The 25,045-nt window shown below is 48.4% G+C and overlaps 1 protein-coding gene across 8 annotated transcripts; it reads left to right on the forward strand.

Annotated features, from left to right (window-relative positions):
- Positions 1–338: 338 nt before the first annotated feature.
- On the forward strand, positions 339–20,782 carry LOC309604024 (uncharacterized protein). 8 transcript variants are annotated; one of them, XM_082338903.1, is made up of 21 exons: positions 339–504; positions 1,541–1,597; positions 2,317–2,399; positions 3,451–3,616; positions 4,341–4,447; positions 4,783–5,010; positions 6,079–6,223; positions 6,512–6,661; positions 6,845–7,075; positions 7,680–7,873; positions 10,112–10,239; positions 10,445–10,614; positions 11,409–11,588; positions 11,869–12,003; positions 12,338–12,481; positions 12,918–13,049; positions 14,162–16,651; positions 17,416–17,571; positions 17,996–18,103; positions 18,271–18,321; positions 20,517–20,782. In XM_082338903.1, exons 1-21 carry the CDS (start codon positions 406–408, stop codon positions 20,694–20,696), a joined length of 5,334 nt encoding a protein of 1,777 aa, XP_082195029.1. In that variant the 5' UTR covers positions 339–405; the 3' UTR covers positions 20,697–20,782. The 8 variants fall into 8 exon arrangements, with proteins under 8 accessions (XP_082195029.1, XP_082195031.1, XP_082195030.1 ...); XM_082338905.1 differs by having other exon boundaries at positions 17,996–18,085; XM_082338904.1 differs by having other exon boundaries at positions 17,419–17,571.
- The last annotated feature ends 4,263 nt before the right edge of the window (positions 20,783–25,045 follow it).

Genomic DNA, 25,045 nt, shown 5'->3' on the forward strand with positions numbered 1-25,045 from the left:
CGCGCTCCTTCTCTCCCGGATTCCCCAGGGAGCGCCTTTTGCCCCCAACGTTCTCCGGGGCCGTTAACGGTCTCGGAGCAGAACTCGCTGGAGCAAGCGCTGCCAGGAGGGCCTCTCCCCCGCGGCAGCACCGCAGCCCGGCGCGGCCCCGTCAGCGAGGAGCGAAAAGGGAAGCGCTGCCACAGAGCGGACCCGAGCGAGCCCGGCTCCCCCTCCCCGCGGCCCGGCTCCCGGTCGCGCCCGGCGGGCAGGGTAAGCTGCTCCGCCCGCCCCGGCAGGCGCCAGGCCGCGGCCCGGGGCCGCCTGAGCGCGGTCCGCCGGGGCAGGCCGCGGAGCAGCCCCCGCTCCGGGGCCTGTCAGGCGGCGGAGCCCCGCGGGCGGCGGGCCCGGCTGGCGAGCGGGGGCATGGCGGCGCGGAGCCAGGCCTCCCTGCAGCGCCGGCTGCAGAGCTCGCAGGAGGCGCAGCACCGCCAAGCGGTGCTGGTGCGGAAGCTGCAGGCGAAGGTGAGGAGCGGGGGCGCCTGCCCTGGGGGAGGCGCCCGGGGACGGGCCGCAGTGGCGGTGTCGGGGTGCCGCGGCCGTTGGCGCCGCGCCGAGAGGGGACTCGGCGGCAGAGAGCTCGGGGGGCGAACGCGCGGCCCCAGCGGGGCCCTCCCCGGCGCTGCCGCGGGCGGGACGGCGCCGAGCCCGGAGGCCGGGCCAGGCTCCGGGAGCCGCCCTGCTCCGCCCGGCCCGCCCAGGCGTGCTGGGCGCCTCGCTCTGCCGCTGCCAGCCTCCCGAGCCTCTCGTTAGGTCTTTTCCGTAGTCAAAGAACGATGCCTGGCTTGCAAACGCCCTTGCTTGGCCGCGGGAGCAAGGGGCTGTCCCAGAGGCAGGAGTCGCGGCGGCGGGGGCGGTTTTGGGCGGCCCCGGGCAGAGGCAGCGCTGGCCCGGTTCGCCCGGGGCGCAGGAGCGCTGGCAGCGAGGAGGGTGCCAGAGCTGGGCGGAGGGTCGGGGCAGGCCGTGCCGGGCCCGGCCCAGCGCCTGGCGGTGGTCACGGCGCTGCTGTGCGGTCGTCCTGCTTTTCTGGCCCGTGCTTTGGTTTCTGCAGCTGAACAGAAATCCATATTCTGCAGTGGCTGGGCAGGGCTGTGGTCAGAACTAACTTTACTTGCGAAATATTGAAAAGCCGTTTTGAAAACTCCTTTCTCTAACTTCAAGGACCGACTGGACTTTTAGCCCATTGGCAATACTGATCTGGGGGTACATAGTGGCCATAGGCCAGGCATGGCTGGCTAAGTCTGTCTCATCCTTCTGCTTGCCGTCGCTATCTGAGGATGAGCAGATAGCGCTACGTGTAAAAGCAACCCTGTCTCAATTTCTTTAGTATTAGATAAAAGTGCAGCTTCCCTGTATCATAACACCTTCTTGTTGACTGCATCAGCAGCACTGTGAAATGCACTGTGCTTGGGCTGTGAAGACTTGGAGAAAAGCTAATGCAGGAGGAGCCAAGTCTGTTACAAGCTGCATTTGCTCATCTGCATTCTACGTATCCATCTAGGTAGTGCAGTACCGGACTTGGTGTCGAGAGTTGGAGCAGCACGTGGAAGCAGGAGGGGTGAGTGTGCAGGTTGCTAACTCAAGATAGCGTACGTAGCGTTCGTTAACGCAGACAAAAAGCTCCCCAAAGCAATGGCAGAGGAAACCAAGATTTTGCCAGCTGAGGATTTAAAGAAGCACTGTAAGTTTGCCCATCAGTGTTTTGTCCAGTTGCTGTTCTTAGAGCAGCCAGTAGTCCCAGAAATGCCAGTCCAGAAGACCCTATCAAGAAGGATTTTAATTTTGTGAAGGAGTGCTTTATTACTTGCTGGAGTAACATTTGTCCTAGGTCTCAGGAGAGGGCTATACTGCCTGTTACGTTCTATGGCTGTCTCTGAAAAAGAATCAGTTGAAAGAGCGTTTTGGAAGGCAAGAATGCTGGCGTTCAATGTACAGCGCTGGCTCTGTGCTTTTCTTTCTGCTTCACGGCTAACGTAAACCGAGGAGATGAAGGGTAGGAGAGAAGGAGGGTATTCCCAGGCTTCAAGTCTAAGTGAGCACTCACGGTCACGAGCTGAGGATACCCAGCTGTGAGAGTGCAACAGTGGGAGACTGAGGAGAGCTACTCACATTGAGTAACACCCTTCCCCTCCCTTCCTCCCCGTAGTCACGACACTGCTATGCCTGGAAGAAGCCACGAGCTCCTGAGCTACCAAAGAAACAGAGGGGAAAGCGATTGACGCTAACAGCAGTGAAAGGAACACAAGAATTTGACTAAACATTTCCTTTCTTCTTAAGGGATCCCTTCCAGGCAGGTGGGAAGCCACAGACGACCGCCGCCTGAAGAAAGCACTGCTTCAGTTGGAAGAGGAGCATCAAAGGTAAAATGGCTCTGTTTTGAGTGGGAGGTTGTTCCGGGTGACCTCCAAAGGTTGCTTTCCAGCTTAAATTATTCTATGATTCTGTAGGTGAGCTCCTCAGCAGAGCCCCATTTTAGGTTGAGAATCAAACCCTGGCAGCCTGAACATTTCATGGCACAGGAGCTTTCCTGTTTGGTTTTACCTGAGTAGCATATCCTGTGCGTGTATCCGAGTCCTCCAGTAGAGCACTTGGCACCACAGGCATCTTCTGCCACATTTCTTTCTCTGCTTTTCTTTCTTCCTCTGCCCAAGAGATAAATTGTGTGTGGTGTAAAAGTCATCTGTGTGGTGTGTTATGCATGTTGCAAGCTAAGGTGGGAGAAGCACAGCTCCCGTTTTGATCCGGAAGCTGAGTTTTGTGCTTGTTCACAGGGCAGCAGTTCTTGAAATTTTGTTCATGAAATGTTGCCTGGGTGGGATATTAGTCTGTGGCCCCAAAGTCATTAGCCTGCAGTGCTTGACTTTTCAGTTTTCGGTTGAAGGTTTCAGGTAAAGCTGTTTCTCCTACATATGTGGTGCTGTCTTTGTGGTGGGAGGTTTACTGGATCAGTAAGGTGGGGTCTTTGCTAGAGGTCTTACGCAGCGTATAGGACAAGGACAGGGAGAGGCTTAACAAGAAGGTGAGGGCAGCGGTGGGTACAACATTGCAAGGGAAAAGGCCATGGAAACTTGGAGTCCTCTCTGCGGAAGAGAGGTGGTCAGGACAACGACAGAGAAAGATGATGCATCCAGTGATTGGACAGCATGAAGGGGAGGCAAGACGTTAACTGTGGGCACCATCAAAGTTGAAGAGGAAGGGGGAACCAAAATTGTAGATGGAAACTGAAGGCTCAAAGCAAGGAGAAGCAACTGAGTTTGCCCTAACAGAGAGGTCTTACTTAATCCTAGAAAGCACTTCTACTACTTCTCCGTTTGACAACAAAGTCGGTGTTGAAGGAGTTGGAAAGTCGGGGGATGCTGCTTGTGGCTAGCAGTTGTTCAGTGACCTCATTGCTGTTTCTTTCTTTCCAAGATGTGAGAATCTGGCAGAAGTGAACACTCTCCTGTGGGAGCACCTAGATAAAGCAAATGAGGTTAATTCAGCCCTCAAAGAAGATGTTGGAAAACTGACAGCGGATTGGATGAAGGCCCGGGAGGAGCTGGAATTGAAGGAGGTTGAACGGTGCAATGAATGTGAGGTAAGGGTAGGCTACGGGAATGTCAGGCGTGATGCCGGAGCGGAAGGTGAATGCATTTTATTTCTGGCATGGAGGACTTGCTGTGTGAAAGTTGTGGCTACACTGGGGCTGTATTGGTGTTGACTAGCAGAAGACGGGGGTGTGAGATGGAGGAGCGTCAGCAAATTGTGGTGATGGAAGATGCCCACCTGCTGTGACCATACTGCTCGGCCTTAAAGGCAAATGCTTGCTGTTGCTGGACACTGTAGGGCAGTCCCACATGAACGCTCGTCTTTTTAATAGTTCCTAAATCTCTGTCCACGTCAGTGGAGACCAGAGAGGTCTGTGTGTTTTCACATGCAGAGCAGCCAACAGAAGAACAAGACAGGCCTCCCCTACCAATAGCCTGTTGTAAGCCAACCTGACACTGGTCTTGGAGGGACTTGTTTTTGTCTTCCGCCACCAAGACTGTTAGACACCTCTGCAAGGCGGGATGATGAGTCATCAGTTTGCTTTGCTGCTCTCCACTCCTGCAGGAGAAGTGGTGTGGATGTTCCCTTCTTTGAAGTCAGGTGGCAGGTCTACCGAGGATGCTTATGTGGTGCCTGTTCAGTCCTTGATGCCCCTGTCGGAATTGTTATTAAAGGAGACCTGGTGATGGTGGTTGTACTCTCTCCTATCTGAAAGACTTGTACAGTGACGGCGAAGGCTGAATTGGCATTTCTTTTTGTCTTTGCATGTTTAGCGTTATGACAGCTACTTAAGAGGTGAACGTAACCGTCTACTCAGCCTATGGCATCAGGTGGTAAACTTCCACCGTCATTTCCTGGAAATGAAGGCTGCCACTGACCGGTGAGTAGAAGTTAAGGCTAGATCTCTTGCAGAAGAAACGTAGCTTCCCTTCACACCTGCTTTTTGAGCCTTGATGTTACTTTAGTTGCAGCTAAAGATAGGGTTTCTCCTTTGGTAGTCTGAAGCAATGCCATTAAGCGTGCTTTAGGCTGTTTTCAGAATCATTTTGTTTGGTGCTAATTTTCAGATAAAACTGGGGGGCTTGGGCTATAAGCAGTGCAGAGGCCCTGAACAGATGAACTGGCTTTTACTGTTGCGCAATTACGTGCTTCAAAAAGGAGTCATCTGATAAAGATGGTGGTGTGAAGGTTCTCTCTTTCTTTGTTCTTCTTCAGAGATTTGTCAGAGCTGAAGGCAGAGCACATGAGGCTTTCTGGATCTATACTTGTAAACTGCTCCCGCCTAAGCTCTGGCATACAGCTCTGGGAGTCCGTCCCTCTGGGTAGACCTGTCCTAAAGGATCAGGCACAGCAGCAAGTGGAACAGGAAATAAGCCAGAAGACTTGGGAAGCGATGTGCTTACAAGTCAAGGGGGACATGGAGAAGAAGGAGCTTCAGAACAGGTAAATGTGTTTTAAACTTTGCTGTTACCAGCATTATCTTTTGTGGCTGCTTCTTGGGTTCATAGATGGGCTGCGTCCACGTTCAAAACACACTCATTCTGCACAGCCTTGTTTCTGTCCCTAGTCAAACTATTGCCTTCAACAGAATGGATAGGAAAAACTGTCTGACTGACAGAAGCTCTTCTGAGTAAGACAAGACTGGAAAAGGTCTTGCACATTACAGTGTTTTTGCTGTTAAACTGATTCTTGGTGAGAAATTGAGACCAGCATAAAGAGAGCTCTGTCTCCTGTACAGCCCTTTTGCTACCCAGGGCTGTGCTAAAGGAATTGGGAGGAATTTGCACAGGACCATCATAAGCAACGTAGCACCTCTGTACTGACATCTCCTTGCAAGACTGAGTACAGAAAGCCTTTGGGGCAAGAAGTGCCATTTTGGCAACATGAGTCATATTAACCTGAATCATCCTGTGATCCTATGATCATTGGATTGAAAATTCATGCACATCTCCCCGAATAGATTGCAAGCTCTTTCATCAATTCACTGCTGAAGGCAAAAGTAATTGTGTGACTAGTAATCTGGACTTAAACATCTGCCTTACTGAAAGAAGACCTTTGGAGAGTCTTATATGCAACGTATGAAAGAGGAGAGAGAGAACTAACGAGCAGGAAGCTGTTAGCTACCTGAAAGGAGGTTGTAGCGGGGTGGGTGTTGGTGTCTTCTCCCAAGGAACAAGTGATAGGATGAGAGGAAATGGCCTACGGTTGTGCCAGGGAAGGTTTAGATTGGATATTAGGAAAGATTTCTTCACCCAAAGCGTTATCAGGCATTGGAACAGGCTGCCCAGGGAAGCGGTTGAGCCACCATCCCTGGAGGTATTTAGAAGACAGGTGTGGACTGTGGTGCTTAGGGACGTGGTTTAGTGGTGGACTTGGCAGTGTTAGGCTTACGGTTGGCCTCGATGATCTTAAAGGTCTTTTCCGACCTAAATGATTCTGTGATTCTATACTCTTGGTTTTGGAAATAAGAATGTTTTTACGTTAAAAACTTAGTCTTTCCCCTCCTCATAGAGTGAAGGACTTAGGTGCACTGGAAGGAAAACAGTCGCTATTACAGAGGGAGTTGGTAGTCATGAGAGAGACACTAGAGGAATCGCACCTTCAGAGGGATCTGCTGAAGCAAGAGAACCATGAGCTTACAATGGCACTGCAAAAGGTATGGCCACCTTATTCCTAGGCAGCACTTGTGGGAGAGGGAGCTGTGATAGCAAGACCACCACAGATGCTGTTTCTGTGGAAGCAGAAGGGACAGGGACAATGCTGTTGTTCTCCTTGGAAAATGGTGATCAGCCCACACGGGCTCTTTGGTGTAGTTAGTCCCCACGTGCTTCTTGGGAGCACTGAACCGGGAGTATGTCAGAGACACAAAAGGGGATCTGCAGTTGCCGCTTGAAGTCAGGGATCTTCCTGTCTTTGTTTTCCTGTTGTTCTTTTGTCTCTTCAGGCAGAGCAGTCAGTGGCAGAGTTGACAGGGGCTCAGACGAAGCTGAGGGCTGAAGTAGCTGATCTACGTGTTGTAACAGCGAAGATGAGCAGTGTTAACGAAGCCCTTGCATTGGATAAAGTGGAGAAGCTGGAGAAACTTGTGTTGCAGGTGAGCAGAGTTGCCAAAGATCTTACCAGGTGTTCTTCTCCAGCTGCTGCCTCTTTTCAGACCTCTTGGCTTCAGACAGTATGACTGCCTGAATATGGAAATGTTCCTTTTTCTGTCCAAGCCAAACCTTCTACATAGTAAACCTTACTGTATTTTATTTCCTCTGTGCTTCTGTGGTTGTAGCTGGAGCAAGAGAATGACGTTCTGTCAGGTAAAGTGGACGAGATGGAGAGAGCAAAGATCTCTGACCAGGAGAAGCTGAACTTGTGTGAAAGAATGAATGAAGAGCTCTGCTCAGAGAAAGCCCACCTGGAACAGCTGCTGAAGAAAGCAGAGGAGCAACAGGAGGGGCTGCAGGTACAGCTGAGGATACTGGCAGAGGAGAAGGCAGAAACCCAAGAGAAACTCAGTCAGGTGAGACCAAAAACCTGGTGCTTTCTGGGTGGGCTTTTGGCTGCTTGGCTCAGTTAAGCTGTATCTGTTGCATTCTGCAGTGCTTTTGTCAAGGGAGATGTTTTCCATTTGTTGGAGCCTAGAGGGCGGGACAAAGCTGCAAGTCAGTGTCTGCTATCTTGTACTGCTAAGAATGGGAATGACATCTTGATATTGTTGAAATTGTATTTTAAGACATACACGCAGCTTTGAATTGCTAGAGCCTCTCTAGGCTTTGAGGAAGAGGAGGAGAAATAGATGATCACACAAGACTGTTGACTCTGGACTAACTGATTTCGGTACAGTGGAAAAAGAGCTTGGGGGAATCGTTATCACTGGAGGAGACTAGGAACTTTGCCATCATTTACGTGTCCATTTCATACTGTGCAATCTTGGGTAGTATGGGATAACTTTGAGAGGAGAATTGTTTGTTTCTGATGGTCTGTTCTCTGTTAGACAGTCTTAGTAAACTTTCAGCCCAAAGTACAGGAGCTCTTTCTCCTCTAGCTGATTCAGAATTGGCACTGGCTGGCTCCGCACAGAACTCCAGAGAAAGGACTCTAACTGTATTTTGTCTCACTTTCAGGTTTGCTGCCAGCAAGAGTCAGCTAGCAGTGGTCCGGAGCAGTTGCGCCAGGAGACCTCTTGCCAAGGGCACGCACTGGCCAGGGTGTCCAAAGAGAAGGAATTGCTGGTGCATGAGAAGGCTGCCCTAGAGGTGCGACTGGCAGCCACAGAGCGGGACAGACAAGGCCTTTCCGAGCAGCTGGCAGAGGCCAGGTAAAGGCGGGGAGGAGACCCTAGGCAGGACATTACTTCATGTGTGTAATTATAAAGGTGGTAATCATTACACGGGGATTTATTGCATCCTGTACGCTTTTGAGATGTTTTCACCTTCCATGGACAGAAAATGGAAGAATCTCGTGGGGGGAAAAGAAAAACAAAACAACAAAAAACCCCCAAACCAGTATACCATAATTTGAATGTTATTTTTCTGACAGCTAAAGCTAACAAAGCTCTCCTGAGCCTTGGGCTCCTGTTTTTGCCCCCTTGCACATTCCTGTGTGAAGTCCAAAGCAAGCCGATACAATTCCTCAGTATCTGGTACCTTGGCTCTGCACCGAGTAATAATTAAACCATGCAGACGTTTGCTGAAACCTGAAGCTTCTCTCTTGTTTTGGTTTCTTGTTCTGTGTATTTGAACATAGATCTTTCTTTGCTCATCAAGTAGTTTGACGTGGGATCTCTGGAATTCAAGGCTGTTATGTACGGACATTGTGAGTAGGACACTGCCATTTAGGGTGAAGCTAGAGGCTCATGCTGAACACCTTGAGGGCCTTCTGTTTCTAAGCTAACTTGTTACCTATGGTGCAGGACCTAGACTTGGTTACACCAGCAGCAGGGAACTTTTGAATGCTCGCCAGTCTTTGGGACTTCTTGCCCATCATTGATGTCTGCGTCCTGTACTCCTCACCACATGCTGTTTAGAGACAGGTGTCATGGAGAAGTTATACAGGGAAGGAACAAGATTCTGCCCTTCTGCTGCATCAGGTTTCTAAGATCAAATGCGAGAAGTTCTCCTTTTCCAAAAAAACCCCCCAAAACCAACCCAACGTATGGAGATGTTTGTCCTCCTCCTAGGTCTATCTTGGAAGACTCCTGAACTGGCAGAGCTGTACAAATGATGGTTTAGAGAGTGTTTTGCTTCTTGACTTTTACGCTTTACCACTCCAGAGTATGGTGTTAGCAAGGCTGATAAACACCATTTTGACGCAGTCTGTTTCTTGAGAGCTGCTGCTGCTTCTGAGCTCCAGCTTCTCTTATGTGATCCAGCTGAATTACGTTTTGTCAATTATTGGGCTGTGGCAACTATTCTTGCCAGATGTTGTTCTCAAGAGCCTTTTGTTGCCACAGTTTTGGACTCTATCATCTTTTCTGTTCTGTTTTAGAGACTGACCTTAAAAGGGAGCATATTTGCTTTGGACTGCCAGAGATTGGCGTAATCAGAAATATGTGCTTGTTCTCCTTCTTGAAGATACATCCTCCATTGTCCATCAAAGTAGCGAAATCCTACTGTTGCGGGTTTTACTGTTGTACCACTCGGGTGCCCCTTCACCCCAAAGGATGTTATCCTGATTGCATGCCTGTACTAGTGAGGCAGTGCTGTGTATTGTAGGAACCTGGCACACAGGACCCTGTGTGAGATCAGGGAGGTGTCTTCAGCTCCTGGTTCCAGAATCCTGTGTGTCAATCGCGGCAGCTGGTTGCAGTCTATGGATGTAACAATTTGCCTCTGCAGTACTATAACTTCCATGAGAAAGAGCGACAAGTCACGTGGGCTGCTGCCTACTTAGCAATGCTTAAAGAAAAGTAGCAAGTTTTTCTTTTGAACTTCCAACAGTTTAAACCGAAGGATACCCGTCTCTCCTTTCAGGTAGTCCTTGTTCAGGTAACATCTAGTTCAGGTTTCTTAAAAATGCTGCTACAAGCATGAGATTTTACTATATCATCTAATGTATTTCTTTAGTCCCTTTTACATACAGGGAGTCTGGAAAATTACCTGCCTATACCTATGCTATGAACAGCATTAAGAAGTCATGAGTCAGCCAGGGAAAGACTCTTATTCTGTCCCCCTGCAGAGCAACTTGGAAGTGCTGATGAGATAAGGGCTGTGAGCCTGGGAAAAAAAGCTGGGCTTTTGCTTGCTGGCACAGAGTTTGTGGGCACAGCTACCCGTGTGTCATAGATCAGACAACAGCAATTTAAGATTTGGCTACTGAGATCAAATTCGGCTGGGCTTTCTGTGTGATGCTAGGTCGTAAGTAAAGCCTGGGCATTCCCTCGGAGGGGCCTGCATTGCTATTTTAAATGGCAGAAATATGCTTTCTGTCTCCAAGTTTCCATGCAACCCATTTTGTGTACTCAGGGGTAGGGATCTTGAACCACTTCTTACTGGAATAACTCCCTGTGGGTGTCAGGAGCCAGAAATTCATTTCTCTCCGTATTTGCAACTTGTAGGTCAGTGAAGGAGACCCTGGAATCCAGCCGGTTGGAGGCTCAGCAGCACTTAGCTGAGCTGGAGATCGCCAGGAGCCAGCTTGAAATCCGCCTTCACACAGTCACACAGGCCAAGGAGGTGATACAAGGTGAGAGCCTCACGTGCATTGTTTCTGGCGATCCCCCTGCCTCGGGAGGATGTTATAAAAATAGCTCTCTGTCTGCAGTGCTTCTGGGGAGTGAAGGAGCTGGAGACAGATCCCTCCTACACTGAAATTCAAATGCCTTAAGGTTAGTAAAGTCAGAACCACTGTTTGTGTAGGCACTGAATCTTGCCATTTGTCGTGTTTGCAGGGGAAGTGAAGTGCCTTCAACGGGAGCTGGAAGCAGAGAGATCTCTGATGAGGCAGGAACGGGAAAGCATGGCGCAACAGCTCTTGCGGACAGAACAGCAGTATGACAAAACCCTCAGGCGTCGGCAAACCGATCATGAAGTGGAAATAAGGAAGCTCCTGCAAGACATGGTAGGAAACAATATGCTTTTGAATTCTTCAAGCAAGCTTTGTGGGCTGGCTTTAGAAGAGCGTGTGAAACGGCAGCAATCACCTGTCATAGGCCACACATTGCTAGGCCCGGCAGCAGAGCCAATGGCTTGTACTTGAGGGCACGTGAAGACCCACAGGACTATGCTGGGACAGTAAATGCTGCCACAGAGTCGGTGTGGGCCTAAGACGAGTTCAACAGAAGGTTGGGTGGTCCCCACGCAAAGCGTGGCAGCAAAGGGGGAGGATCTTACCAGATTCCTGTCTACCATGAGGTCGACTCCTAGCATTCCTGCCAACTGCAGTCGCGGGAACTTTGTTCCTTTCTTTCTGTCCTTTCATGCTTGACAGAGGTAGTATCTTTGGGCTTAAAGCATATAGAACAGGCCCCTTGTTCCTGGTAGTTCAGTTCGTGGCCTGCCTTGTGACTAGGGCATCGGGGTACTGGCCTCTTTCTCACCCTGCAGTCCATCTGCATCTTTTCATTGATGAGAATGGAGTTGAGCTTTGAAAATAGAGACTCGGAGACTGGAGAGAAATGCTGAGGTGAGAGGTGCTAGCAAACAGGCAGCCATCCGAGAAGGGCAGGTAACATCTGCTTTTCTTCCACCTGCTGACCCTCCTTTGAAGTTCCTTGATAGGACGTGATTGATGGAGGGCCCAAAGCCACTACTGTGCCCTGTTGAGGTGGGGGTTTGTGGGAGGCAAGAAGCTTCACCTTTTATTGAGGAGCTTGGCTGGGACTCCATCTTGAAGTCTTTTCCTCCTCTCATCAGGCAAGCGAGCGGGAACGGCACCGTTCAGAGCTACAGGAGATGCTGGAGCAATGGGAAAAGGAGAAGGCAGAGGCAGAAAGGGAGCACGAGAAGAAGCTGTTTGATACGAAGCAGAAAGTTGCTACCATGCAAGCTCAACAAGAAGAGGAACGAACTAGAGTCGAAAATGCCAAGCAAGAGGTAAAGACTGTGAAAGGAGAATGGGTGTGGTTTTTTTACTCTTCTGGGCTCCTTATCGATCCTTCGATGACTAAGAGGTTGTTGAAGATTCAGTCACGGATGGACCATGTTTATACTGCCAATCTCACTTAGGAACCTGTGCCTCCAAGTGGGCAGATAATGACCTAGGAGGCCAGCAGCATAGTGCTTTGAGAACGGGTGAGCCCATCCGTCTTTGAGTCTTACCACACAAATTTTTTTATGGGAAGTTTAAACCCGTCTTCTCTTTATTTCTGTGCAGGTCCTGCTGGAAAAGGAGCGTGAGAAGAATGCTTTATTAGAGACACTGCTCCAAACTCAGGGAGAACTAACAGAAGCCTGCCAGCAGCTGGAGCAGCTCAGGCAGGAGGTGGAAGAGCAGCGAGAGACTGGGCAGGTAAGTCTGACTTGTAGGGTAGGTTGAAGGAACGGGCCGTTGGCAATTGGACGTAAGCCGAGAGGGCCGGGTAACGGAGTGAAGGGCAGTAACAAGGAAATAAAACATAAGTCCTGCAGCTGAGGAGGCAAGGACTACTGCAGGCACTGAAAGCACCGAGCCTGGTAAGCTCCAGAGATCAGCAACAGGAAGGAAGGGTTACAACGGCAGCAGAGCTGGGTAGAAAAGCAGAAAGAAGTGGCTGAATGAATGTGATTTTGAGACAGAAAGAGAAAAAAGCTGGGCCTGATGGCACGGCAGGTCTCAGTAGCTTGCTCTCCATTTGTGTTTACAGAACATCACAGAAAAACTGCAAGCAGAGCTGCAGGAAACTCAGAGTAAGATCAAAGCAGCGGAGAAGAGGCAGAGGGAGGAAAGCCAAACCATCAAAGAGGAAATGAATATCCTTCTTCAGCAGAGGGATGGTCTACAAAAACAGGTGACTGCAACAGCAGTAGCTCCTCCAGTCATCAAAGAGGCGGTCTCTCACTTGCCTTTCCATTGCAGAGCAGCAGGCTGATGGGATAATCCCTCTGACTGCCATCATACTGTGGTCTCCATCTCAGCTGCTCTGAAGGAGACTTACTGGCCAGCTGAATCTCACCTGCTGCCCTGGACAGATGGGCTAGTCCTTTTGCCTGTTTGCCAGTAATGATCAGAATGGATCTCTGCTGGTCTTGCTTTCTACGGTGGTTTTTCAGCTGAACGTGGTGACCCACTTAGATTTTTAAACAAGTCAGCTGTATCCATTGTGAATCTGGTACTCTTGTGACAGGGTGAAATGTAAACTTGTTCTTTCCCTTTCCTCACAGTACGTGATACGGCTGACAGTGACAAGCTGTAGTCTCTGACTGCTTTGTTATGTTTCACTTGAGGTGGAAGAGTTGACATCGCAGCTAGCAGCCTCCGAAGAGTCTCTAAAGAAGGAGGCTATGACGCTGCGTCAAGAGGTGGTGTCTTTGGAAAGGAAACTCGAGAGCACTGAGAAGCAAAGAAAGGATGTCCTGGTGAGGCTGGCAGATGCCACAGAGGGCCATTTCTTACCTATTTTTTGGCCTTCTGTTAATACTTCTAAGGAGCAACTTTTTCCAGTGGAGAGCTGATTTTGGTTGGTCTTGTACAGGTTCAGTCCAAATCTGAGGAGATACAGAGTACGCAAATGCTGACCAAGTTTCCCTCATTTTCCCCTTCCTTCCGCTCATCGTTCCTTGTTTCCCAGACTTTTGCTTTCCTGCCACTTTTCACTTTTCCAATTGCATTCTTCTGAATGAGCAGGAAAAGATGCTGTAGTCATATAAAGCTCGCTTATGATTCAGGGTGTTTGTTTTCCTCAATTCTGAAGGTTTCCGCCCTTGAAGCTTTAGTCAAAGTAATTTTCAAACTTGTCTCTATTTACATTGCATGGTTTGGGCAATTATTTTTGTTCAAATCCGTATTTAGATTTCCAAATGTCTGGCTCTGGAGAAAGGGGTGAGAAGACAAAGTTTGCTAATAATAGAAAGCCGTTCAACATTGCCCACCTGAGAGCAGACAGTGGGGAAAAAAAATAGAGGAATTTGAGAAACAAAAGTGCTGATCCAGATAAATATGTACGCCTGCAAGGGGAAAACTCGTCCTTATTTCAACCACAGAATGACAGACTGTGGTCTGACCATTACTCCTTCAAGAGGGGACAGTGGGGTTCTAGAGGATGGTACCATGAAAACTCTACAGAGTAGAGGTCCAAAAAAAGCCCCAACCAAACCCCAAAGTGGGAAATCAAATGTTGGGGTTGTTCTCTCTTCCCTTCCTCCCTAATAGAGAGAATATCGTCATGCCACTGCCTAAATCATGCTTAGTCTGGACTTCAAATCCTGACTGCAGTTCTGGTGGCTCCTGCCCAAAAGACCACACTAGAGCCAGAAGAGGTTCAGAGAAGGGCCAAAAGGAAGATGGGACTGGCTGAGTAAGCTGGGAAAGATGCAACCTACAGGGTGGCACGGGAAAGGCTTCCAACATCCTGAGAGGCAGGGAGAGAGGGGGCAGCCCTTGACTGCCGCTGAAGCGGGAGTTCAAGTCTAGTATGACAAGCAAACATATATCGACGGAACTATTGAATCTTTTTCTCACTGTTTTGCAGCATGAATGGGAGAGACTGCAAGCAGTTAAAGAAGAACTGGTGTGGGAGATAAACCTTCTTCAGGACTCAGTCACAGCCTCTGAAACGCGAGCAAATACAGCAACAGATATGAATCACTGCCTTGAACAAGAACTTCAAACTACATTGTCTATCTTAAAAACGAAAAATGAGGAAGTGGAAACGCAGCGGGAGAAAATCCAGATGCTCCAGAAAGAGGCAGCCCAGGGAAAAGCTTTGCAGGAGACTGTCACTCATATGACTGCCCTCCTGTCAGAGAGGGAGGGAGAAATGAAGTTGTACCAGGAGCAGATGAGAATGCTGGAAAAGCAGAAAGAAATGCATAAAACTACTCTCGATGGGGTTATTAAGGACATAACAGAGAAAAAAGAGAAGATGGAATCCCAGCAAGAACAGATACGGGACCTGGAGAAGCAGCAAGAGAAACAAAGGATTGCTGTAAGCAAAATGAGCAAAGACTTGGAAGAGAGAGATCGGGAGATCAGATCCCAGCAAGAACAGATACGGGACCTGGAGAAGCAGCGAGAAATGCAGAGGACTGCTGTCAGCAAGATGAGCAAAGAGCTGGAGGAGAGAGACCAGGCGATCAAGTTCCAGGAGGGGAAAATAATGATTCTAGAACAACAGGGTGCATCACAAGTGAGAAACCTGCAGGCGGATCTTGATCATATGAAAGGAAACTTGAAGGAGAAAAACATAGAGCTTATGTCTCTGACTCGGCAGATCCAAGAACTGGAAATGGAGAGAGCACAGGTGAAACCGCTGCATGCAAGCCTTGAACACCTGAGGGCAGTTCTTAAGGACAGAGAGAGTGAGTGTGATTCTCAAAGGGATCAGTTAAGACTCTTGCAGCAGTACAAGGAAGAGCAAGAGGGGTACCTGCAAGAGCTTCGTGGTAAAGTAGAGAAGATGATGCTTTCTTTATCTAAAAAAGATCAAGAGCTTGAGTCACAACAAAAGCAAATCCAGGAAGCTGAAGGAGTCATGGAGATGCAGCTGAGGACTGTCCGTGACCAACTGGAGCAGACCTCAAAAGAAAAGGACAGACTCATAGACATCCAAAAGGAACAAGCAAGGAGCTGTGAGGAAAAAACAGAACAGATGAATGTCTTGCACCGAGACTTAGAACACACTAGGGCAATACTGAAAGAAAAGGATTTAATGATTGACTCTCAGAAGGAACTGATTGAGACCTTCCAAAAACAACAACAACAAGACTCTGAATGGCAGAAGGAAATTCTGCAGCACCTTCAAGTGGCACTAAAGGAAAAAGAGCAAGAGATTTTGTCCCTTAGAAAGCAACATGAGGCATGCAAGGAAAAGGAGGAAAAGCATGAAGCTGAGCAAACGAATCTTCAAGCAACAAAACTGACTGTGAAAGAAAGAGAAAAAAAGATAGAGGTTCTGGAGGAGGCTATCTCTAAGCTTCAACGGGAAAAGGAGGAGGCAGCAATGCAGACTAAAGGTATGCTGCAAAAACTAGAATATGCTGAATCTTCTCTAAAAGCTAGAGATCAAGAGATAGTGTCTTTGCAAGAGCATGTCCAGGAGCTTCGAGAGCAGAAGGAGTTAGAAGGCAAGCAGGCCAAGAGTCTAGAGCAGGACCTAGACAAAATGAGCCAAATATTGAAGGAGAACCACTTGGAGTTCCTCAAGCAGACAGAGCAAATTAACATGTTCCGGCTTCGTGGCGAAAGCACGGCAGTAGCACTAGCATCGTGCCAGAAGCAGGTGAATCTGCTTGAGGAAGTGGTGAGGAAGAGAGATGAAGACAATGAAACTCTTCTGCAAAAACTCCAGCACCAAGAAGAAGAACTGAAGACCTTGCAGAATTTGCAGCTTAGGCTAACCGAGCAGCATGAAGAGGTTAGACATCACCGAGAGCGAGAGAAGCTCCTGGACGATGCCTTGCGTGGGAGGGAACGAGAGACCAAGGCTCAAGGTGAGGAAATAAGAGCTCTTCAGGAAGATCTCCAGCATGTTCAGCAGACTCTGACAAAGAAGGATGAAGAGATCAAGTACCAGAGAGACAGAGTCAGGTATTTAGAGAAGACTCTGACAGGGAGAGAACAAGAGCTTAGGAGGCAGAGTGAACTGAAACAATTAACGTCAGCTTTGCGATGGAAAGATGGAGAGGACAGCCTGCAGAAACAAATCCAGAAACTCCAAAAATGGGAGGAAGAGGAAGCAGAGAAGAGGAGAGTTCTCCAGGAGAGAGAGCGTGCCTTGCAAAGACAGAAGGAGCTAACCCAGCAACTGGAAGATGAGCAGAAAGCAAAGGGGGAAGAATTGAAGCGGGTGACCGCTCTTTTGAAGCAGACTGAAAGTGAAGAAGCCAAATGGAAAGAGAAGGCACAAGCACTGACTCTTGCCCTTACCAAGAGTGAAAAGGCCAATGGGACTTTGAGGGAAGAAATAGCCATCCTGCAGAGTAAGGTTACAGAGAGGGACACGGACCGGTTTCATCATCAGGTAGGCAGCGTGATTGATCATCAGTCAACTAAAATGTCTCTAAAGGATTCTAATGATGCTTCCCATAAAGATATGGGAATATATATTCCCATAAATATATGACCTGCTTGGCCAAAGAAACTAGGATTGCAGCCAGCAGGCTTGCCTGTCTGTGTAGCTCTGGCCAGAGACCATTCACCTGCTGGAATGTTTTCTGCCCAGCCCAGAACTACTGAAAGAACTATGGAGCTTGCTGCTAAAATTAACTCAAGCCCAAAAGTGGGGGATGGGTAATCGGGTCTCTCCTATCTAGGCAGGCTTAGCCAACGTGTTGTGGTTAGGATTTGGCGTGGAAAGGAAAGGGCACAGTTGACCAGACTAATATACTAAACTTAGCGGAACGATGGCTGAACAGCAGCTACGCTGATGGTGCTTAGAAGATGCTTTCAGAGATTTAGATTTCTGAGGTCCAGCTTTTCCAGTGTATTGAAAATAATGGAATTGGTACCATTGCCTGATCAGGTTAAAGGCTTCATTGCGCATTCAGGATGTACTTGTGCCGCAGCCCAAAAAAACACGACGGCAAATTTGCCTCGGATTTCACCAACGTGATCTGGAGGAGGGCCCCTAGGAAGAGGGCATGTTGTTTTGGTCTGTGGACCAGGAGAAGAAGGGACTTAGCACTGTGCATTCCTGCGTCCGGTCACTCTCCCCGCCTTGTTGCTTCTGGCTCTTCTAACCTTTATGTGGCACCAGCGCACATAATCTCCTCTCTGAATACCCAGCAGGCTGTTGCAGAAGGGGAGCAGCTATCATGGCTCTCAGAGAAGAGACTCCTGTTGCAGCGGCTGGAACGTCTGCAGCAAGCAGTTGCAAGGCTGGAGCTTGAGAAGACTGAGCTGAAGCAACTCAGTGCTGAGCTCAAGAGGACTCTTGAGCAGGTAAAACAGGCTTTCACTGCCTCTGCAAAGCCTCACGGTCCTCTGGAACACAACACATTGCCACAGACAGCACTTTGGGGTCCTCTGCTTGTTTCCTTCCCTCTCCCGGTTCCCCCTGTGGACACACGCTTTTGTATTTTCTCTCTCTTCTGGCACCCCATTGCCTTCACAAATGCACATTCACTCTGGTACCACCCTTCTTGCCCCAGCGTCCCCATACACACACATTTGACCCTCTTGTGTCAGGAACTGTTTCCTCTTGGTCTTTCTCTTCCATAGTCTACTTTGAGTGCCTTTTGCCCCCAACACACTCTGGTGCAATGAACAGTCTGAGCAGAAACCTCCTTGCCGTGATGTCCAGAGGCCCTTTTGCTCCTTGTTTGGTGGCAGGTTTCTGTGACCCTTTCTCCTATCCAATGTGCAGGTGGAACGGGAACGGAGGAGACTGAAGAGAGATTGTCGAGGTCGGTCGTTGCGAGATGCAGGCGGATTTTCTCTCTCTGACCAGCTCCAGGTGCCTGCTCCTAGACAGGTGAGAACAGAATCTTACTTGGTGGGAGGAGGGTCTGGCCATACAGAGGAACGACGGCAAATCCCAGAGGCAGCAGCCCCCCGGTATAGACCTAACAGAAGTCAAGTATAGACCATGGCCCTGGCCAAACTGGAGACCAAAAAGAAATCCTTGTGTTTTCTTCACAGGAGGAGTCTCACAGGTGCTGCAGTTGTCGATTAGCTGAGTTGTGGAACCAGGTGAGGGGTAGGAAAGCTCTCCTCAAAAGCTGCTGTGGCTGTACTGATGGGCGCAACTTTGCCCGATGCTACAGCCCGAGTATTGCTTAGCTGTCAGGAAGGGAGTACACCAGGCAGTGGAAATGCCCAGTCAAACACATCTGTTGGCCGTGGCCAAACAACATCATTCACCCATTCAAACCCATTGCTTCTGCAAATGGAGGCACTGTTGCTCCTCTTGCCTCTCCTCTTGCCTCGCCTCCAGGGATGTAAGGCAGTGCCAGAGCTTCTAGCCTTCAGGCAATCGTTAGTCTCGTATTGCTGTTCTGTGCTAATCATGATCCCAATATCGGACCGAGTCAGAGACCTAAGCGCTGCATGGACATCTGTTTGGTCGGTGTAAGAATGTACATTCCAGCTGCTGAACCCTACTGCGTCCTTTGACAGTGGTATCAGCAGTAGCAGCAGTCACCACACTTCTCTTCCATGTCCTTTTATGGGTCTGGTACACCCTGGTCTCCCTGAGGATGTGAATCTTCACCGGTGTTCAGGGCAAAATGCATGTAAGATTTATGCGAGTAAAGTATATGATGCTTAGCTCTGGCAAGTGAGCCAAGAATGCTGCTGAAGCCATCGGGTTACAGCCTAAGGATGTTTTTACCTGGAAGTCTCGGTGTCTGAAGTTCTGTTGCTACGGATAACTAACTGAACCGCCTTCCCCTCGTGACTGTTGTGTCTGCCTGCCCCGTGGACCTACTTCAGCAGTTCAGCAGGAAAACGAAGGCGCTCTGCTCAAAGAATAGTCCTCAGCTGGCTAGTTAGGGCACTCCTCTGGGTCTGGGAAACAGCGGAACTGGAACTTGATCTCACGCTTCCTGGGAGATGCTCTTAGCAGCAGATGGCCGCTTCTCCCACTCGTACCTCTGGGTTACCTACCAAAGCGCGGGAGGGCTTTTCAGGCTTCCAAGCCAGCCTTCCCAAAGGTGCCCTTGTTATTTCAGAGAGAAGGTCAGACCTGACCCTCTCTTCAGTGGTGGCGTTCCCTAGCCTACGCATATTGTTTGCTGTGAAGTCCCTTTGCCGTCTTACTTTCCGTGCGCACGACTGGCTTCTAATTCAGCACCACGCATTCCCCTTCCGGAGCTGGCTGCCTGAGTTTCACATCTAGTCTGCTCTAGATGCTTAGCAGGTTAGGGTCCCACTTTTTATCATCGCCTTTGGCTTTATGTTGACAGACCTTGGTATCGTAATTCAAACGTAGCAGGTTCCATAAGCCATAAAACTCCTTTGGGAATTGCTTCTGTTATTCGAGTTCACTCGCCAAGAAGGAATATTCTCATATTCCTAGCTTGAGGTTGGGGATTGCATTGCCATGTGGAACACAGCCCTTGGCAAAGCGCACGTCACTTTGAAAACAGAGGAAAACCTCTGACCTGAGCCGTTTTCCCCGAAACAGCAAAGCGCTGAGCACTGCTCCCAGTGCTGGCATCTCCTCCACTCCAAAGCAGGCAGAGGGGAAGGCGCCAGAGCTGCTGTGGCTGCGCTGCACTGCAAACCTAACAGGAGGTGAGAGCAGCTGGGTCTCTCGCGCCAAAAAGCCCAGCAGGCACAACCCTGCGTTGCCAGGAAATTATAATAGAGTTTGAGGACTTTCAAGGCCTCAGCAGTCCTTTAAGGCTCATTTCCGCCCCCCCCCCCCCCCCCCCCCGGGCTTTGTTCATCAAATTATGCTCTGCTCCTTTGTGAAATGCTCTAACGTTAGGAAAAATGAGCGTTTGCTCCCTTTTCACGTGCTAGCTGTCAAGTTTTCAAACTAGGTCATAACAGAATGGTTCCTCGCTACCTTGTGTAACCAGTAGTCCTCCTGCTGAGGAAAAAGCATGTGGAACTCAGGTGTCAGTAGCCCAAATCTCTTTTTTGGAAAAAAGAGGTGGGTTACTAAATCCTGTAGGGAACCTCTGTCTTTAGTATACGTGTAATGTGTCAGTGCTGTAGGTGTGAGTTGCCGTTGCCAGAAAGAAACTTGAATTGTTGATGATAATCTGAAGTTCAGTTTGGGGTGACTCTGGGAACCTGTTACTTCCCGTTCCACAAGGACCAAGTGTTTGCGAGGGCTGGAGTTAGAGGGCGCGTCTTCCCTGACAGCCGGTACCGTGGAGCTACGGATGGTCCTAACAGCGTGGGCCTGTCTGAGCTCGGCCTTTTGCCTCTTTCAGGTGTCCCTTCTGCAGACGCAGCTGGCACAAGACTGCTGTGCAAAGACCAGCCGGAAGCTGCCAGAGATTTGCCAAGAGCTGGATTCCTCCTCAGCAGCTGTGGCCAGGGAGCCCAAAGCTGCTGTTCTGGAAGCAGAGACTCGGAAGCTGGGTCAGTCTCTGAACCGTCCTGTGCCCTAGAGGACCAGCTGCAGCATCGTGGGGTTCCGGTCTTGTGCCCTTCCCAGAAATGTATTATGTTTTGCTGTGGGAAATGGGGGTGCATTTGTTCTGCTTGCGTTTGGAAGCATCTCCGAGTGCAAGTGATTTTTTTTAATTTTTTTTTTTTAAATAAAAGAAACTTTGCAGGACTGTCCTTTCTCAGTAGCAAAAAGCAAGTGGTCGGTAAATACGTGGCTTAGGGAAAGACTATACTAGTTTTTGACCTGCACGAGTAAGCTATTACGAGCTGTTGTCTGATTTAACCTCTTGAGTTCACAGCCGTTCCCTGTGAGGAGAGAGGGAAAGGGAGGTGTTATCAAAATGAAGGGGTGGAGAGCACACGCCAGGGATTGAAGGTGGGGCAGGAGAGTGGGGTTTTTCCCTTCCTTTCATGCTTCAGCACAAAAAGCGCTGGCACTCTCCCGAGATGATCTGCTTTCCGCTTTGTGGCTGCGACAGCCAGCCTGAGGGACAGCTGTGACGTGCGGAAACAGGTTGTAAAGTAGGTATGCTTATTCAGCGCTGGGAAGCACGGGGGGGCGAGGGGGGTATCATCCCGCCAAAGTCGTGCGCGCCCACATGGTGGCTTGTCCTGGATTTATACGACAAAGTATTACATATACATAATGTTTCCCAATACGCCTATACATATGCATGACCTGTCCCCGCTTTGCATTAGAATTAGCCCCAAGAGGTCGTTTCCATAAACCCCTCCTAACTGCGCTTGCGCAGTGCCTCCTGGTGGTGGTCGCGGGGGGTCGTGGGGATGAAGGCTGATGACTCTTCTTCGTCACTGCTAGCAACTCGTTGTTCTTGCGCAGACTCAGTTGCTCCTTGACTCTTGTCCCAACTGCAGGGTCGGTTTCAGCTGGTTTTCATGACAAGTTGCTGTTCTTATCAAGGAACTGTCCTTCGCTGAGAGATTACAAGACTCCTTACTTCAGTCCTTTTGTACAATAGTTAAACTTTTATAGTTACACTCTAAAGCCCCTTTTCAGTCCCCCCTTTTCTATACAGTTAGTAAATTCTTTTACTATATCTTATTTTAAGATAACGTTTCTTTATCTAACATCTTCTCAAAATATTTGTTAGATTCAAGTTTTCGTCAAAGTTGGTTCTTCTTCCATTCGCTGTAGGAATCCCCTGTGCTCTGGAAATGCCACCAAGCACACCGAATTATTACACACAGAGCCATAGACAGAATTACAGCTATAATTGTCATAATAAACAATTGTTTTAACCATGCCAAGTTTGGTAACCAAGATGTTAATTTTTCTATTAAGTCACTAAATCCCCAAGATGTGCTATCTTGGGCCACTTCATGCAAGATTTTGGTTTTTTCCCAAATTTGAGATAAATCTTTTTCAATCCTCTTGTCTTGGTTAACATAGGTACAGCAATGTTCACCAATAACCGTACACAAACCTCCTTCTTTAGCAAAAAGCAAATCCAGCCCTAGCCTGTTTTGAAGTGTTACTTGTTTTAAGGAAGAAATTTCTTTCTGTAGAGCCGTGAGTGCATCAGCTGTAGCATTATTAATAATTTCCATTGTAGCTGAAATGTTAACTAAGGCTTTTTCTAATTCACTAACTCCTAACCGTGGAAGAAACCACCTCGCAAAGCTATGAAACCTGGTTGGCCTCATTACGAAAGGGTTTAGTTTTCTCTTGATTGGATGGGTTACAGGTTTCATATAGGTTTGTAATAGGCCAAGCATGCGTAAACTGGTTAAGTCTTGTGCAATAGTAACGTTAGGAACTATAGTCCCTACAGCACATTGGCCCTTCCACCCTAAAGGCAATACCTTATATCCCCACTTTCCACAGATCCAGTACCATCCCTGACCTACAGGAGTTGGCCAGCCTTTGGGGATATTGCTGGCGTCTTTCCGAATCTGCTTGCTGTTCCACATATTTGCACCTCCATACTTGATGTAACTAGTGCAACTGGAGTAGGCCCCAATAAAACTCGAAATTCCACAATGTCTGTCTGTGCTCTTCCTTCCCGTATTCTGTGTGGTGTTTTCTAGGTAGCACCTCTGGACACAAGGTACTCCTTCAGTCTCGTTCCAGAGTAGGCTTAAATCTATCTGCCATTCGAGATTCCTTTTTGGTATCTCTGCGTGCTCGGGGAGGGATATATTGTTAAAGGCATTAGCTACCTCCGAAAAATTGGGGAAAATGGTAGCGACCACGGGGTGGCCATGTCTTGCGTTTGTGGGCAAGTGTGAGCAAATCCAGCAGTCAGACCAATTTATGGCGGTAGCAATTTTGTCATGTAGCTGCAAAAAGGTATTACTCTCCCATGCCCCCAGTCTTCCTATTAGGCTTACAATCAGCGTCATGACAAGGTAAGCTTTCTTTGCTGTACTTGCGCGAGGTAAGGAGCACCTGGAAAGATCCTTCCCACTGTGGCTCCAAGGTTCTTTCTGCAAAAGACCTTCTATAGACATAATCTCCAGGTTAGATGTTATGTACAGGTCCATCTAAACATCTACTTTGAGTCCCGGCCACATGTTTCTCAATTTTGTTGAGTTGTTTGCTTAATACTACCATGTAAGAGGTTATAATTTCATCCCCAGCCTGTGTGGACATCCCTTTCTGTATTCCATAGGGTCGTCCATCTAAGATTTCAAAAGGGCTCAGTCCTTCTTTTGCTCTTGGCCTAGTTCCTATGCGCAAGAGAGCCAAAGGGAAAGACTGAGGCCAAGCTAAGTTATTCTCCTGTCCCAATTTCACAATCTGCTGTTTGATTAAGTGGTTCATTTTCTTCTGCTTGGCCACTCGACTGAGGGCGATATGGGGTGTGAAGCTGCCAATCTATACCCAAATGGCGGCTAATTTGTTGTACTACCTTTGAGATAAAATGTCGTCCTCTGTCAGAGGATACGGTTGCTGGAACCCCAAAATGTGGTATTATCTCTTGCATTAATATTCTAGTTACCTCCCAAGCCTTGGCTGTCCTGGTAGGGAATGCTTCTGGCCAACCTGAAAAAGTGTCAGTTAATACTAGCAAATACCTATATCCCCCTTATCTGGGGAGTTTCGAGAAATCTATCTGCCAATTTTGACCTGGAACATTTCCTTTGCTGATATTTCCAAATGTCACATGGTTAGCTACTTTTGGGTTGTTCTTTAAGCATGCTTCACATCTATTAACTACAGTCTTTAGAGTCCGATATAAATTTCTAGCTACAATTTGAGAGTTGTATAAGGCTTCAGTTCCCCAGTGAGTTTTGTTGTGCTCTGTTTTTATACGTTACCATAATATGCTAAAGAGAACTATTATTCTGTTCATTCAACAGTGCCCATCCTGATGGGCTGATTTCAGCTCCTAAGTTTTGATCCTTTTCATCATATTCAATTGTTTCAGGTAGTGGCAAAGATTTTTCAGGATTTATCCTTAATACCTCACCTTGTTCCGCAGCTCGCCTTGCCTCGTAATCAGCCAGTTTATTTCCCACCTCCCTGTCAGTGTTACCTTTCTGATGTCCTTTGCAGTGAGTAATTGCCACTGCTGATGGAAGCTGTACAGCATAAATTATATCAGCATGTTTTATACTTTTCCCTTGAGCAGTCAAGAGTCCTCATTCCTTCCAAATTGCTCCATGGGCGTGGACTACACCAAAGGCATATTTTGAATCCGTCCATTTACTCGCAGCCCTTCGGCCAGCTCCAACGCTCTCGCTATGGAAATTATTTCAGCTCGTTGTGCAGATGTGCCCTTAGGGAGTGACTTTGCTTCCACCAGTTGGTCTGCGGTGGTTACAGCATATCCTGCCATTCGAACTCCATTCTTTACGAAACTGCTCCCATCAGTATACCATGTCTGGTCGGCTTCCTCCAGTGGCTCCTCCTTCAAGTCTGCTCTGCTTGCATATACAGCCTCAATAGTTTCTATACAATCATGCACGATAGTCTCCATTTGCTGTTTATTGCTTAAAAAGGAAGCAGGGTTGATAACTGTAGATGTGTCTGTATCATCCTGTTCCATCAGAACTGCTTGATATTTCAAGAATCTTGATAGTGAAAGCCAGTGTCCCCCTTTTTGTTCTAAAACGGAGGTTACACAATCATCTTTTGTCCCAAAGTTAATTTTTTAGTTTCTTGGATAATCAAAACAACGGCGGCCACTGCCCGAAGGCACCCCGGCCATCTTTTGCTTACTTCAACCGTTTAAAGAAATATGCTACAGCATACATAGTCAGCAGAGTATATGGGTTTGCCACTACCGGATACAAATCTTCACCTATTTGATTTATTGCCCGCAAATCTTGCGCCAATCGATAAGTTTTGCCGTCAGGCTTTTTGACAGGCAGAATGGGAGTG

Source organism: Platalea leucorodia (genome assembly GCF_965183815.1).
Source record: "Platalea leucorodia genome assembly, contig: HAP1_HAP1_SCAFFOLD_310, whole genome shotgun sequence".
NCBI lineage: Eukaryota > Metazoa > Chordata > Aves > Pelecaniformes > Threskiornithidae > Platalea > Platalea leucorodia.